Raw genomic sequence first — 17,272 nt, forward strand, 5'->3', positions numbered from 1 at the left:
AGACAGTGTTAATAAAAGCTTCTTCTTTGTGCTGCAGGCACCATACCCACACAGTCTGGCATCCCTCTGAGATGTAGGAAGTATGTTAGCATAAGGAGGCGGGGGGGGGGCACCATGTGCGCGAGTGCCATCACATACTTAGGATGAGTTGGAGACAGTTTCCAGATGTGTTGATGCCACTGAGCAACTTTGAAACGAGTTTAGACCGGTGAACATTGTAGTCCGACAAAGTTGTGTGCTTACAATTTTATGGGAACAATATGGTCATTTTTAGTTCTTACCAAGCATGTATGAATTAGAGGCGCATGCTAGTTAGAATAATTAAAGACAACACAACGTGACCCTTCAGACAGAAAATAATTTATTGAAAGTAGTAGCACATTTTACATCCTTTATTAAGATGAGTAAGAGCAAAAAATAGAAAATGTTTAATCCCTCATAATTCAAGTATGGTTTCAAGTAGAATGACTCAGTCTTTTAAAGTCTGTCACAGCAATACTCTGATGTTTCAATATGAGAGGGCAGATTAATATGGAAGATCTCTTGCGTGTGAGATGGGGGAGTAGGTGGAGGACTATTGACCCCTGAGTCACTGTCATGATTGTATGGCATCATTTCCTTTACTGTGTATTTGGCTTTCAGTACCTGGACAGGAAGTGGTGCGGATGGGGGCATCGCCTCCGCCTTAAGCTTGATGTTTTTAAAGCGTTGCAGACGGATCACATCCCTGTTTTCCCCTACGCACGGCAGGAGGGTGCACACGTCCTTGCGGAATTTGGAGCTCATGCCGAAATAGATGAGCGGGTTGTAGAAACTGGCCGACTTGGCGAAGAGGCGGGTGATGATGCTGGTTGTGCTTGGCACATGGAACCCCCAGGCTGACCACATGGACACGACTGCGTACGGTGACCAGGCCATGATGAAAGCTGTGCAAATTACAATGGAAATCTGGAGAGAGGAACATGAGGTCACAATAGTCAGGATTACGAGAAGACGAAGACAAAACATTGACTGTAAAATGTACAGTAAGAGATGAAGTCGTTCCCAGAAAAAAAATGTGTGTGAATGCTGAAGTACTGAATGGGGGGAAAACATAGAAACAAATGGTAATGAATGATTTGGACTAATATTAAATAATATTGTACGATATAGAAGGATCTTGAACACTAGTGGTGAAATCCATGCATTGAATGATGTGGAATGATATTGATTATAATTATATGAAATTAGGTGAAATGATTAGGTGAAAATGTGTGATTTTTGGTATGTGGGAATTTAAATGAATTGAATTATATGGAATTAGGTGAAATTATATTGAAATGAATGGATTTTGAATAGGACTGATGCAGAATTTTGAATAGGAACAATAAGACCTCAACTTTAACCCTAACCCGAATCCTTCCCTCAAAATGATTGAGGAATTCTAATTGTCAAAAATGTGCAATATTTAGTGAAAAAATGTGGCATGTTTGTTATGTGGTAATTGAATGTGTAAAAAAATTAATGAGCCAAACATTTTGAATTTCAAATGGGAGTGAATTGTTGAACGCCTCATTGGAAATGTTGAATTCTTGAAAACTCTGAATGTTTGGAATGAGAAAAATAATAGCCCACAAAGCGTGAATTTTTGGAACAAGATGAAGTTGGAATGCTTTTAATTAGTCGTGAAATGTAGAAGTAGTTGAATGACAAAAAAAAAGTGTAATAAGAAAATATGATTTGTGTGAATGATTTTAACATGCTTTTAGCATTCACACAATGAAGCGAGTACCAGGTAACCCCCTCTCTAATGGCCAGCAGGGGGAGACTGTATAGGACAATTGAGTGAAAGAACACTCAGGCCATGCCATGCCAATCACAGGGCACAAACAAACATTCTCATTCACAATCACACCTTTTGAACACGTGAGGATTCTTGAAGCATGTTTTTTTGAATGTGTGAGAAAACCCACACAAGCACGGGCAGAACATGCAAACGTGACACAGGAAGACCGGAGACAGATGTGATAACCATCCACATAAACAATTGTGTCGAAAAATGTATGTCGACTTTGGGAGTTAAAAACTGGTTTGTATTATATGTATAATGTTACAACTATGTTCAAGGTTAACATTCGGGCCTAAGATATAGTTCACATATGAATCCCATTTCCCTTGCTTCCACCATTGTTTTTCTTTTAAAAAATGTCTGTCTCTTATGCTTAAAGTCTCACGTTTAAAGAAATGCTTCTAAATTATTTTCAGTTAAGTACACCTCTGCAGAACATTCTATCCTTATTAACATTAGGAGAAAAAAAATGCATACCCTTGTAACGTCTCGCTCCACCTTCCTTTGGCGGGCGGTGAGGTAACCTTCGGCTGACATGGCGTTAGTGCTTTTGACGGTGTTGATGATGGAAATGTAGCAGGAGAGCATGATCATGACAGGGATGAGGAAGCAGAAGATGAGAATGGAGATGATGTAAGACTTGTGGATAGTGGAATAATTGGCTTTGGACCAGTCCACCTCACAGGTTCCATATCCTCGATCTGAAACGTCATACGTGTCATTTTGATGACACGAAGTCCATAATCTTTTAAGTTAAGTATCCTACTTCTACAGACCTGTGTAACTGCCCCAGCCCAACAATGGTGCAATGGACCAAAACGCTGCTCCGGTCCAGATGCAGATCAGTGATATTGCAATGGTGTTCATGCTGATGCAGCAACCTATAAAAAAGATTAACCATATTAATAATGCAATGAATTATCACTTGACCTTTCCTCCATGTATGTAAGACTGAAGGCAACTCAGATAAACGCCAAATAACAGACTTAACGAGGACGAATTCTTGCTTTGTTATCAATCCCAGAAAGTGACAATAAGCGAGCAAGTCGTTTCTCTCTTATGATAACAACCTCTGCAAACACAGGAAAATGAAAAAAGACCTCTATTGACTTGGTACGCGCAGCTTTGTGTTCTTAGGAAGAAAACCACTTCTCCATTCTAGGCTCACTTATAATAAGTCAATAAGCCATTGACATACAGTAAAGTTTGCAGTACCTTTGTTGATGTTGCTTTGTTGCTATGTGCTATGTGGCAGCGACTCGGCGAGTACAGTTTCAACCCAAAATCAAGAAAATGCTTGGGAACTACACTCCCAGTTATGCACATTAAATGTTAGCCCACATATACCACAGAGGTAACCACCAATTTTAAAGGACAGATTTGTCTTTTATGAACGACCATAAACGTGCTGCACGATTAAAACATTCGCCGGCATCACGTAAACTCGAAAATAGAAACTGTCACTTTAAGGAACTTAATGACATGTTGGCATGTGGAATCACAGGGGACAAGTGGTGCTTGTTTCCACTGCTGAAGTTGGTAATAAGGCTTTATTAGCCCCCTGTCTCAGGCAGGCACTAGTGGAATGTGAAGATTGTACTGTGGACATGGGTGAGAAGCTAGTTTGGTGTGGGAGCAGAATCAGACCTTTGTTGGGGTGGCATCCCTTGATGTATCTGGTGACACTGATTACGGTCAAAGTGTTGATGCTCGCCAGTCCAAACAGCAATGTGAAGAAACCGTCCACCTGGCAAAGATGGGTCGATGAATGGATTTTAGTGACGATTTTGTAGGCGCGAGACAAAATACCAAAGAAGATCCAGTAGATGGTGCTGTGGTGAAAAAAGCTTGAAGCTGATGACCGGTGATGAAGACGAAATAAAAATTGCATACCCGATGCTCTTCACGAATTGCATTTTTAGTATATTTAATTGTTACTCAAATGTAATAGTAAAGCATATAACTGATAAAAAAGCGATGACGCATACAGTGACACTGGAGTAAAGTGTATATTCTTTGTTTGTTATTTTTATACGTTTCTTTTTGTAACAAGACTTAAGAACGGTGCTTGTTTTTCATTTGACTCACCAAAAAGCCATATAAAACGTAAACGTTACGTGCATAGCAGGGCCCGACTGATATCGTTTGGATTTTTGGAGGACGATGCTGATTCCGATATTTGGAAGAATACAATTTAGATAAACGATTAATTCTAAAAATGTATACTGGATAAAAGATTTGTTTTTGTTCCCTCAATGCTTACAACTAGGGACGGGCGAGTGCCAATACCAAGTATCTTTATCGGTGCCGATCGTTAAGGTACTCACAACGGTGACCTCTTGAATGTCTTTTTTAAATCGTCCGATTTTTGCTGATTTTAATTAAAGAGCTAATATCGGCAGGTTAAATCGGTCAGCCAATTAATCGGTTGGATTTTAAGATTTTTTTTGTTTACTTCTATCAGTCCATTGTTGGGAAAGACAAATGTTTGATTATCTTTTAATCCCAGCTCTGCTTAAAGAGAATGATACTACTTTGAGTCTGTCTGGCTTTGGCTGTGCACCCCCGGCGCTCCCTGCTGTGCCATGCAGGTGACGTGAACCGTTTGAGGTTTCTTACTTGATCCCTTTCTTGATCTTTCTTACTTCTAATCCTATTACTGTCCGTCATCACGTTACCTTCACCCTCACATTGTGCACATCCGACATGTCTGATTTCACGTGCGACATTAAGTCATTGAAATCTTATTAGGTAGCTGCGGTGTTCAAATTGTGCGTGCACCCTGATTGTAGAATGACAGGAATAAATCAGGTCGCACTCGCAAGCGTTCATGTCCCATCATGCTCCTTGTTGTAACCGGCTAATGCCTCTCACATGCCTGCGTCTTTCACCTTTTTTTTCCCCGTCGCTGAGCCTTGTCCTCTCTCACTCTCGGTGAAACAAAGAACGAGGCTCAGCAATGCAAATGTTTCTCCGTCACAGTTGAATGTATACCAGATGAGATCACGCCGTATGATTCCAGGGCTTCATGCTTCAGCGTGTCCTAGATATGCTACATTGACTGATCCACAGACATAATAATGACTTAATTGCAAGTAATGTCTAGGAATGCTATGCAACAAAACCTCAGCATCTTTGATGTGCTTTTCCCATTTGGTTGTTAACAGTTGACATTGTGGTCAGAGAGTTCCCTCGTGTAAAAGCCTCCACGTTTGGTAATCTTATTACAGATTTAACCTTCAGCACACATGCATGCAGCTACAGTACGCGCGTAATCCCTTTCACGCACACACGTTCACCTGTGTGGCCGGTGCCACTCCACTCAAAGACAGATTCCTTTAATTTACTTCATTAGTTGGGATTGGGGAAATGAAGAAAGCAGAATGCACGTGTCACCACTTAAGAGCATGATTGTGTAAGTGAGCTCAATGAACAGAGCTAACAAATGACTTTTTGTTTTGGAGTGATCTTTTTACCTGACAAGTCCAAATCCAGGAGATTAGGAAACCATCATCCTTGAAGATATTGAATATTTCCAGAATCCCTCGGGAGTAACCAAATACTGAGATGCTCGCATCCGAAATGGCAAGATTTAAAGTGAGGAAATCGGTCGGCTGTAGAGATGCCCGTTGTCGGTACAGGACAAACATCACAAGGCTGTTTCCAAACCAGGACAGCCATCCTGTCAAAGGAAAAATTGGAATCATATGATTATTGGTGGAGTCGCATTGCATAGTGGAGTTAAAGATCATTCATTAAAATATACAAAAACCTTCTTCTTCTTCAGATTTTAAGATTAAAGTCACTTTGATATCACAATGCCCGATTGGAGAAGACAGCAAATCGCATCTTATTGCTGTATTTTTAAAATGCACGCAAAATTTACGACACTACTCATTGGAAACCAAATTATCCAAATCTAATTGATCATTTTAAGCACTGTACTGAGTAACAAGTGACCTACCTAAGACCAGCAGGTAGATTCCAATGATGGTCTCTCCATGTTCGGACAGCGGAGGCTCTGAATGCAGATTACTCAGGTTGTTATTCCTCCATGGAATATTGACAACCTTCATCGGAAAACCCTTCAGTGTTATTTCCATGGCCTGAGTGTTGATGTCAAGGCATGAATTCGAGCTGCGCTCTCTTCTCCTTCTACCGGACACTACGGTGATCCTCCAGTCGAGACGACCGGTCAGTTGGTTTTAAATCCAGCTTAGACGCGGCCACTAATACCTCAGCGCTCACTGTCCCGATCGTTGTGAAGCTAATCCTTGTTATTTGTTAATAACTAAACAGATAGACGTTTTGGGGGGGAATCCACGTCGCCTGGGAATAATGGTCTGGACAATCACCGGTATTCTTTTTACAGACAATATTATATGTCAAACTTTCTCAGAGTAGAGGAAACAAGTGAAAGGATTCTAGTCACCATTATTCTGCATCCAGAATGTTTTTTGACTATATCAGCAATTTTTTTATTTACATTGTTTGAAGCAAAGATCAAAATAACAAGCAAATAGAATTATGGATGGAGAGATGAATTATGACCCACATTTGGAAAGGTAGCGACTCATGGTGCCCTTGAGCAAGGCACCCAACCTCTTAGTCTCCTTGCATGCCTGCATGTGTCTGGCTGGGTTCACTGTGCGGTGTGCAACAATATCCAATTTACTTGATTTATGATGGTGTGAAGGCTGAAAGCCTATTCAATTCTATTTTTCATTCTACCCAATATTTTGTCATCCACAAAATGCATTCAATTGACATCATTCAGATTTTAACATATTCCAAAAATTCACGCCATGGGCGCTAGTACTTTTCTTATTCCAAATTTCACAAACATTTTCACAAAAAAATTCCCATTCATTGCCAATGAGGCAGTTTCCCACGCATTTTATTCGTTCCCAATGACACATTCGACATTAAACATTTACATAATTCCCATTTGAGATTTAAACCATTAAGCTCATTCACCTTGAGAACAGTTTTTAACTTTACTGACCAAAATTTTCACCATTAAAATACCCACAAAAACAATTCTTTACTCATTCCCATTTCCCATTGACACTTTTAACAGGTTTGCGTTCCCCATTTGAAATTCTAAATGTTCAGTTTATTCAATTTACATGCCAAAAACTATGATTTACCAAAAGTTCAACATTTTCCCAAATAAAGTTCTTACCCCCAAAAAATCACTATCTATTCTCAGAGACGCATTCAACAAAACGGATTCACGTTCGCATACCAAATTGTAAACTCATTCAATTCATGTTGGAAATGATTTTCAACATGCCAACATTTACCCGTTCATTCATTCCCAATGACAAATTCAAAAAAACATATTCTATATCTTTCAATTGTATTCATTTTTTTTTTCAACATTCAAAATCATTCCACTTTTTTAATCGATTTTTCATTCAGCATTTCAGCCTTCACACACAATTTCTCGAGCTAGAAATTTCAAATGTCTAATTAAATTAACAATAAATACAATACAGACTTTATTGCCAAGACGTGATGGAGTTAAGAGTAGAACTTTGTGATCTGCGTGTGTATTTAATAGAGTTGGAGCCAGCAGCAAAGACAGAAAAATGAACTCCGTACCTGCCAAACCTAACTTCCCAACATAACGTGCAGCCTACAGTTTATTTGGATTAACCAGGAGGAGCAATATCAGCGATTAAACTCTTAAGACAAAGCCATGCAAGCAGCTTCCCTCTGTTTGAAGTCCTACTACACACTACAAGGACGCCATCCTGCAGCTGGCCCTGCTGGCTCTGCTCTTGGACGTGACAGCGGCGTAGGATCCTCTCATGTTACACGAGGCGAGCAAGCAGCTGTTTCCTCGGCTGAACCGACACGGCCGCGCAACAACACAGATTCTAAAGAGAGGTACTGGAAAAAAAAAAAGCATCTTGTCGCTTTACATCATCCGAACAAGGAGGAAGTCATTAACAGAACTGCTGAACAAAGGTCCCACACTGTGTTGTGTGGTCTGGCAGTAATTTCAGTCCTGTCCAAGCCATTTAGTAAAAGGCTTTTTTTCATAGCATGGAACATATCTGTTTTCCTCAAGAGAGGTGAAATCATTTCCACTCCACAACGTTAATGTGTCCGATGGCTTACGTCGCACTTGTGCGGCTGCCAGAAAAAATGCGTGTAATGCTCACAGATCATCAGATTGATTCGCTGCATCAGAAAAGAGAAACCATACAGCGGGGGTGATTTTGGTCATTTCTCTTGTTCAACGTAAACTTCCCCGCCACCTCCCTGCTCCCTTCTCATAGTAGAACTTTCTGTCGCAAAAGAGGTAACCTGAGGTGCCCGCCCCATTCGCTCTGTGCTTAAGTCACAGTGTGCACCTTGTTTCACTCTCCTGACCGCCACAGAGTCACTCTGGCCCTCAGGATGTGGACGGGAAGGCCGCTGCTGCTGCCAGACGCCTCGGAGCTTCCGAAGTCCCCTCCATCAAATCCTTTCTTTGAGCTGCTGGGCCGACGGGCCAAGAGAGAGAGAGAGAGAGAGATGGAGCTAAGAGGAAAGTGAACCTCTGACCCGAGCTGTCACCCATCCAGCAGCAAACACAAGAGCCCAGTCATCACTCGGCCCACGCCTTCAACCGAGAGACGTAGCGTGACAAACAAGCTCTGCACTGAGCAGTGTGTGTGTGAAGCGCCACAGAACCACAGAATTTGTCTGATTCCTTGGAGGAATGAGCCTTCCAGTTAAAATAATGTGATATACTCTCTCGGGATGCTCTGTGGTGCGAAGGGGGGGGGGGGGTTGTTGGGGGAGGGGGAGGAATGGTAAAGTTGTTACTGGACGTTGCTAAAGTTGCTAACACTAACTCTAACCTGTTGGAGAGATGCTGGTTCTGGTCCTGTGAGGCTGTTGAGCAAGGCACTTGCACTTAAACAGCTCAGGGACAGCTTTTTATAAGGCAGTTTTTATTGACTGTCAAAGTAAAATTACTTATTTAAAAAAAATAGGCTCATATTTTGTTGACGGACATTTTGATTAATAGTTCTCATAAAATGTCTTGTGTCAGTGTTAAAACAATACATGATATATTTTAATTTGAGTCCCAGTGGGGGCAACCCTATTTGAAGGGAAGCCAACTCTGGTCTAAATGCGGTATTCTAAAATCCACTTGTTTTTAGTCATCTCAGGGGGCTGCCATTTTGCCACTTGCTGTCGACTGAAAATGACATTCCAGTTGCTCGGGGCTCAGGTAACAACCAGTCACGGCTCAGCTTGCAAATGTCACATGACCAAACTCAGAAAACAGGTGAGCCCTGATTGGTTGAACCCTGAGCAACTGTGCTGTAATTTCACTTGACAGCAAGTGGCAAAATGGCCGCTCCCTGGGATGGGGGAAAAAAATAATCGAATGCTGTGTTTACACTAGTGGGGGCGCATAGAACATACAGCATTAATGTAAAGATTTTTTGGGGGGTTGACTTCCCCTTTAAAGACTCTAAATTGTCCACTGGCATGAATATTAGTATTACTTTTCTGTGCCTTGCGATTGGCTGACGACCAGTCCATGGTGTGCCCCATTTCTCACTCAAAGTCAGCTATAGACAGGCTTCATCGAATCATACCAGATACTTACGTTTATGTGACAGTATAAGTAGCAATTGCGTGTCAGTGAAAGTGCGTGTTGCATGTCGGTGCCGAGGGACAGCTGCGACCGAGATTACACCGCCGCTGAACTACAAGGTCAAAGTTCGACTGGGAAAGCAGCAATCAGCAGGTGCTGCACATGACTGATGTATTCTATGCTGTCGGTGTTGTCAGCAGACAAGGCATAGTAATGTTAAAGATCAGGAATATTTTCGCCTGGATACCAAAAGTGTGCACCAACAGTGAGCCACTGTAACTTTGGGTTTAACATGATTACATTCTCTCTAGTTTACTCTGTCCCCTGAAGGCCGGGATGTGACGTTAAACACAATTTTCCAAATGGAAACTCACAGACATAGATACTATTATGGAGGTGTGTCAAAGGGGTGCAAACTGTGAAAGGGCAACAAAGTCTCTCTTCACACTGGGATATAGACTCGCTCGAGAGCGCAATACAGAATCTCCTTGAAAAGGTCCACACACTTTTTTTTTTTAATCCTTGTCTCCAAACGAGGCTGGTCCGACACAGAAAGTGCTTGTTCCGAGTCTCCACACAGTGGTGTGTCTGTCAATTTGGGGTAGGCCCTTGTACGATGTTGGTAAGGTGTCATTTCATGTCTTTCACAGCATCAAAATAGAATGGCACTCAATGAGTAGCAAATCTCCGCTGAGGTTGAACTGTCAACAAAAGTGACAAAGTGTTTGTTTGCCCATCCATTAGTACAAATGCAGACCACTTCCTGGTTCACTGAGGTTGGGTATAGGACCACACCATTTCTTTGTTAACTCTAGTGGGTTGGAACTCTGCTGACTGCCGGCCAATCGGAGCGGTTCCCCTCTTTCTCTTTCAGATCACAGCGGTCAAGGGGCACACAATGTTTGACATTGCCGATGCCGAAATTGGGGTCCGAGCATGAGCTTGACGCAAATGCCCACTTTATCATTGTCTTGTTAGGTTACCTTCTGGTTCATGGGGAATGAGGTAAGAGGTAAGAGAATGAAAAGAAACTGTCCCATTATTAACTGGCAAAAATACAAAATAACATCCTCTCATAATAGTGAAAATTGCAAGGCTGTAGTATCTCTGAATTTGTTAATTAGCAGGCTACTTCCAATATTATCGAGAATGGTGTCAATAAGACACTGGCAATGGACAAAGGACTTTACCATTTTTATCTATTCTATTCATACAAAGTAATTAAAAAAATAAAATGAAACTCAACCTCATTTTTATCTTGATTTATGATTTTAATTGGTTTCCAGAAAACTGGCTAATAATAATAATCAAAATATCAGTTGCACTTTCATTTGTGCTTTTGCCCTTGAGGAAAATGTGATGATGAACAGGAGTGAAAACAGCCTGGAAATGGTGCTATATTAGCGGTAATTCTTCCTTCCGCACACGGTTCTGAGCGGGTGGCGGACTCATTTCAACGAACATCCAGCTGGCCTATAGGTGAGGATGGCAAAAAGCCAACAACAAAAAAACAATAAACCACAACTTCCTGACCCTGGCATGTTCACACCTCAAAGAAGTTGCTGATGTTGATGGTGGGCGCCGTCATCACATTTTTGTCATTCACGTTACAGCCGTGCTTGACAAAAGTTTCTCCCCAAATGCCTTGCAGTTGATGCAATCAGGATATTACACCGAACATGATATGTTCAGCTCAGCTCCTTTAAAGCTCCCCTTCCATGTGCGAGGCTCACAGTTCAGGCAAATGGCTCAACCTCAAATACAAACAGGCGATTGTTTTTCCACTTGCCAGTAAACGTCGAAGCCGCTGCTTTCACGTACTTGAAACTGTGAGCGCCGCAGTGTTGGCGGCAGACTAAGTTGCTTGAAATTGCAGGCGTTAAAGAAGCACTTTGTGTTTTTGCTTGTACCTGAGACAAAAGGGCCTATACTGTTGTCTGGAAATTACTCCTCAGTGGGGAAAGAGAAGGAGAATTGTTAAGAATGTTTCATGTGTGGAGCCCAAGAGGTGAACTGTGTTGCTTCTGTGGGCCAAAACCACATACAAACATTTATTTGGGCAAATTCTCGTCTGTGTATTTTCTTAAGCAGGTTACTTATGTAAGGAGGTCTAATTAGGGGTGGAAAACGGACCTTTCCCCAGAGGTCTGCACGCGGCACTTGACACGAGGGGATATTTCACCAAAATATGGAGAGATTTCCTTGCGGAAATGGGATTTTGTGACTAAAACACTCACGACTCAGATGTGGCTGTTTTGCATGTGGCAATATTTATCCTAGCTGCTAATAATGAAAGCTTTATGAAGTGACGCTGTCCTCTGGATCCTCTTCTCAGACCGTCTGTGGATTGAGGAGATTAGCGACCTCGCTCTTCTACAGCTGCGTGAGCCTGATCGCACCTTGTGACCCCTGCGTTCTTGTGAACACTGTCGCTCAAAGTAATATGTTGTGACACACGGCTGCCTCTGTCTGCGGTGCGAAAGATTCACCAAGTAAGACCCCTCCAGTCAGGTTCAAAGTCACATCCCGCAAGCATTTCCAATCCTTTTTTAAATCCCCGGCCCCCCGTCAACAACACCTCGGATGGCCTGACGTCCCATTGGGGTCGTTGAGCTGACCCGTGTGTGATGGGTGGTTGGAGGGCTACTCCCTCACTTAAATAACGTAGACACAAAGGTGACATACTGACTGCAAGTGTTGACCCATGAGACATGCCTGCGCCTATTTAAGAAGACAACACTCAGTCGCCCTTTAGACCTTTACGTGTATGTGGCCCCTTCAAGATCCTCGTTAAGCCTCCGGACAATTTTTCACTTAACGAATTCCACATAGGGCTTCACAGTGAGCCATGGTTCACACACCTGCCCGGCGGTCAGAGGTTCCAGGAATGAACCTCAGTTTGGAACTTTCAGTGCAGAACTTGCATATTATCTATGTGCTTGTATCGATTTTCTCTGGGAACTTCCATCTTCCAACACATTACAAAATCATGTATTTATATATGAAGGGATGGTGTTCGTTACTATTGTTAATGTTTGGTAGGAATAATCTTCAGAGGTGGGCATTCTGCCAATACAGATGGAAGGTCCATCAATGTTGGACGCCCGTTTTGTTGACGACAACAAATTGACGGATTAAGTATTGACGAGAGAAGGTTTTCGTGTGTCAATGTAATTGTCAGTAATCGGGTCAGTACCGACTGACAGACTCCCATTTTCGCATTTATTGGTACAGCGCAGCTGTATGCCACACACTGTGGCATTTTCATAGTAGAGACAGAAAATAATGTCTTAGCGTGTGGCAAAGTAAGATGGCTGCCAGAGGCTTCACTTCTCCACAACTTCAGGTTGGGATACTCCCTGAGCCATGCAGCTTCTACTGTGTCAGCTGGAATCTCGAAACTCAAGTGGTAGATTGGCAGTCTACTCTTTATTTATTTTTTTAATTATCTGTCAAAATTTTGTAAAAATTTCTCCTTGCACAATTTACTTTGAATTTCTGAGTGAAAAATCTTTAATAGTTTTTTTTTTTCATGGGATAGGCAAATTCTCTCGTACACACTAAAAATACTTTTGAGTAAAATTTACTCTGAATATTTTACTCTCTTCCAAGTGTAAATTTTTACTCTGTTTAGAGTGGGACCAAATCGACTCTGTAACTCTTCTTGTCAATAGTTTTTGAAAGAAAATACAATGTTTTCTACTTCCATTGCGGTGAAGTGTTGTTAATATGCCAAAGATGCTCATTACTGCCTCCTATAATCTGGGAGGACATAGACTACAGCAGGGGCAAAGCCACGCAAAGTATGAAAGGCTGCCATCCACCTATAAACTAAAAGAAGAAGAAGAAGAAGAACTGCATTTCAATACTTACTTTGAGCTGGTTATATCACTTTTTAACTATTTTTTTTTAAAATCACCATTCACTAGTTCATCATCATAATAATGATGATAATAATGTATACTATAGATATGCATATATCAATCATATGCAGATATTTCTACTGGTTGGTTACTGAGTGACAAGGACCTTTGACTTCATGGAGATTGAACTGGGAGCAACATCATGAGTTGAAATGTTTGATTGTGATTTTCTTCGCAACACAGGGGATCAGTTTGCATAATGTATGACATTTTGTGGTAACAAAACGCGCAATGAACGAGTTTGCTTACGTGTAAAATGCCACGTCGTCACATGAAGTCACACCCATCGTTGCCGTAAATTTACACTCGCATACAAATTCCGCTAAAAGAAAATGAATAAACCAAGGACCCTGTGTAGACTTGATCATGTGTGCATATGTCTCATAAACTATTCAGATTTTGTGTTACATATATTGAAGGTATAAATCTAATTTCATATGTCACAGCAGAGTATGCCAACATGTTCAGATCTGCAAGGCCCTAAGCCTGAAAACCGCCTCAGTCCTTTCAGGCCTAAGCCTAATGCCAAGGCAGGAATGTGAGGTTTGCTTGACTCTCCCGATACTTGCCAAAACAGATATTCACAATCTGTGTATATAAAAACAGCAAAATTGCAAACAGGCTTCGGATTCTCGGGAATGACATGACATGGTTATGCTTTCTTGACAATAAACTCCTAATGACTCTAGCGGCGTGTGAGCTTAGTTGCGTACGTGTCAACACCTTTCAGTGATCTGCAAGCTGTAAAAGTGTAAAGAGGGCCGCCTCTTTCACATCAAGAGTTCACTAAAGTGCAGCTCAAATTCATCATTACCGCCGACGTGCTGACTTCCTACAATACAATTACCTCACTGTCTTTTTATTTGATGCCACACCGTCACAACTCGATGGCGATTATTTCATTTTTACAGGCACGTTTATTTCTGCACATATTGTATGATTGCTGCACATTAGGTAGTGCTTGACCTTGCACGAATGACGAACAGAAGGACAGCAAATCGATAATACAAAGGCGCGTTCACTTTTCATGGAGCGTCTTGGCTGCACGTGAGCTGAAGGAATGCACGGCGAGGTAGCCTGCAGCACGACATGACAGTGCCCCATTCCCCTTCGTATCAAGGCCTCGTCCTAACACGTCCCCGTCTCTGACCGATTCCAAATGTGGATCTTCGGCGTCATACGGAAAGGAGAGAATGCCTACAAAACAGGTCTTCTCAAAACAAAAAGAGCATCTCAAAAGGTCAACGCTTGCAACGACTTGGCTCCACATAATCTCTCAGGCATTACCAAGATTATGGCTTTGCAAGGATGCGGGGGCACGACAGTGAGTTGGATGCAGCTCTGCGGTTTTGATTGGAGAGATAATACGTATACTTAGCTCGCTTTACGCCAAGGAATGGCGATAAATTATACATTCTTTCGAAAAGAATTTGGCTAAAGCCCCAATCGCAATCCTCAGTGGACTCGAGTAAGCACCATGCTGTATTCCAGCAGCCATTTAGATGCATGCAATATGTACCCTAAAGAGTACAACAATCTTCTAAATATTAACATTACAAAATATGTATCCGTATGAATACATTCATGTGTTGCTATTACTTTTCAGAAAAATACCAATGGAAATCGCATAATGGATAATTGTGTGTCAATATTAAGATAGTTTGATTTTTTAGCCCGTGCATGTAAAATATATCATACGTACAAAAATGGAACATCTCATTATTTCTTGATAATTGCTCGTTGTTGTTGTTTTTGTTCTCACTTTTGGTGCATTTTGTCAAAATCAAATCATCTTTAAGACATTTGTTTTGAAAAGTAATATTGTTAAATGAGTTTGAAATCATATTAAAGTGTTTGTTTTTTTTGTTCCATAGTTTCCACAGTACTGATACCAGGTATTGGTATCAGGCTGCTACCCTCATTTCAAGGTACTTGCAACGATCGACCAACCTCTTGTGGCTATTTTACAATCAGGAAACAAAATAAGAAGAATAGAAAATTGCCATAATTTCATGCAATTTTACGGAAAAAATGCTATGTTCAGATATAGAGATATTTCTTTCTCACACGCACGACAAACTGCAAGCTGGTCTAATGAAGTTGGAGAAAATTCAGTTTGATGTTACACTTCTAATGAATGAATATGACATTATTATTGTTTTGTCCAATGACTTAGCATCTTGGGGCCCTCGTGCACCTTGTAAAAATGTGTTGCTTTACAAGTTATTAGCGTTTACTCACCACACCACAGACGTAAGCATTTAAAATACACTTGTGTGGTTAGCATAATCTGTAGCAACAGTAGCGTACAATACATTCTTAAATTCCTTTCTGTGTCAATGAGGACCGTATGACTATTTAAATTTCTTTTTTGACGATGATTGTATTAATTAAACACAGAGAGTTCCACATGGCGGGACATTTGTTGTATTTGTTTTCATGCAGACATTTGGATGAAAACATCAATATCAGCGCTGAGAGCTGGCTTGGCTTGGCAAAAATGAAAAGGAAGCACGCTGAGCTTGTCTCTGCGGGTTAGCAGACATAGAATGACAACAGATACAAACCACAACATGTTGGTTTCGAGCGGAGGTTTCCCAGGGGAATATGCAATGATCATGTACATGTAGCAGTCAATTCATTTATATCAAAACGGAAATAATTACATCAAAAGTGGCGCTCACATTTAACCCTCTAGGACAAGTGCCAAGTGGAAAGCTCATAGGTGCATATCTTTATAGCAACACTCCATTTTCCATTCACACACACACAGATATGACCATAAATAAACACAGTAAAAAAAAAAAAACGTGCTCATAAAAGACAGATGTTGCCATTGGATACACGATTAGGCTTGGCCTTTAGGCTCCCATGAGGCGGAACGATAACAGTCCCAAGGTAAATGAACGGACATATTAGATGTGCAAGCTGCTTGGAACAGTAGCAGCCAGTTGTGGAAAATGGATACAAGTCGGTCCTAAAAGGCGCTTTTCTGTGCTAAGCCTGAATCACATGTCTAATAGGGAAGTCAAGCCAAAGATGTTCTTTACAATAATGTGCTCCCACTAGTCTAAACACAACATTCTGATTAATCATTTGTTTGTGTAATATGAATTACGCAGCAAAATGTACCTGTTTTTATCCATTACAGGGGGCGGCCATTTTGCCACTTGCCGTCGACGTCACAGTTGCTCAGAGCTCAGGTAACGACCAATCACGGTAACTCTGCTTTCTTCCTTTACTGTGAGGCAATCTGCAGCTCAGTTTTTTTTTCCATTTCAGTCATTTATTTAATTTGTTTGTAAATGAAAAAGACAATATAAAACAATATTCTTTATCGCTGAATGAAAAGGAGCAGAAAGAAGTTTAAGTCTTATTGTATCTGCCCCGTTTTGCCCCAGAGTTCATTTACAAGGTAAAGTAATTAAAACACAAAACAGATTTTTTTTTTAAAATAAGCAAAATACACTTGTGGAGGTAATCTTTGTCCCACAAACTTTTCTGCCGTTTTTCATGATGTCAAGATGATTGTTCGGCCTCCACTTTTTTTTTTTTGGTGTAACTTCAAGGGCATATTTTCCCACTGTATTTAATGTCTTCAAAAACAATCCCTGCAGCTCTAAAAGTGTTAAAGTGACGCACGTGCAGCACATTTCAACAAAACCCTCCCAACCGCATATCATTCTTAAGGATCCACTTGAAGAACCACTCCCAGACTGTTTGTTCAAGCAGAGAGGGGTTCTTGCTGTGTTGACTATTATTCTACTGTCTACAGGGTGGGCTCTTGCACTTGGTGGTATCAAATGATCACCTATTCTGTTTTCCCTCGAGTGGATGTTGTGGTCAGAGCATCAATGAAGCACTGTGGAGGTGGAAGCCTCTGACACGCAACCCTGAAGGTAGGCTGGCAGTCGC

At 41.3% G+C, this 17,272-nt stretch overlaps 1 protein-coding gene and 1 long non-coding RNA gene across 2 annotated transcripts in view; one reads left to right on the top strand and one right to left on the bottom strand.

The window, feature by feature from the left end:
• The window catches only part of LOC147163901 (uncharacterized), a 36,125-nt gene extending 19,549 nt beyond the window's left edge, over positions 1–16,576 (top strand). Inside the window, exon 5 of the long non-coding RNA XR_015096890.1 lies at positions 16,509–16,576. This is a non-coding gene — a long non-coding RNA (uncharacterized LOC147163901). The remainder of the gene's footprint in view (positions 1–16,508) is intronic.
• On the bottom strand, positions 339–6,023 carry opn6a (opsin 6, group member a). The gene is made up of 6 exons (XM_086093857.1): positions 5,793–6,023; positions 5,305–5,510; positions 3,476–3,575; positions 2,605–2,709; positions 2,306–2,529; positions 339–948 (listed from the first exon to the last, which is right to left on the bottom strand). Exons 1-6 carry the CDS (start codon positions 5,929–5,931, stop codon positions 478–480), a joined length of 1,245 nt encoding a protein of 414 aa, XP_085949983.1. The 5' UTR covers positions 5,932–6,023; the 3' UTR covers positions 339–477.
• Positions 16,577–17,272: the final 696 nt, after the last annotated feature.

Source organism: Leptonotus elevatus, chromosome 13 (assembly GCF_054856555.1).
Source record: "Leptonotus elevatus isolate MCC_2025b chromosome 13, RoL_Lele_1.0, whole genome shotgun sequence".
Classification (NCBI taxonomy): Eukaryota; Metazoa; Chordata; class Actinopteri; order Syngnathiformes; family Syngnathidae; genus Leptonotus; species Leptonotus elevatus.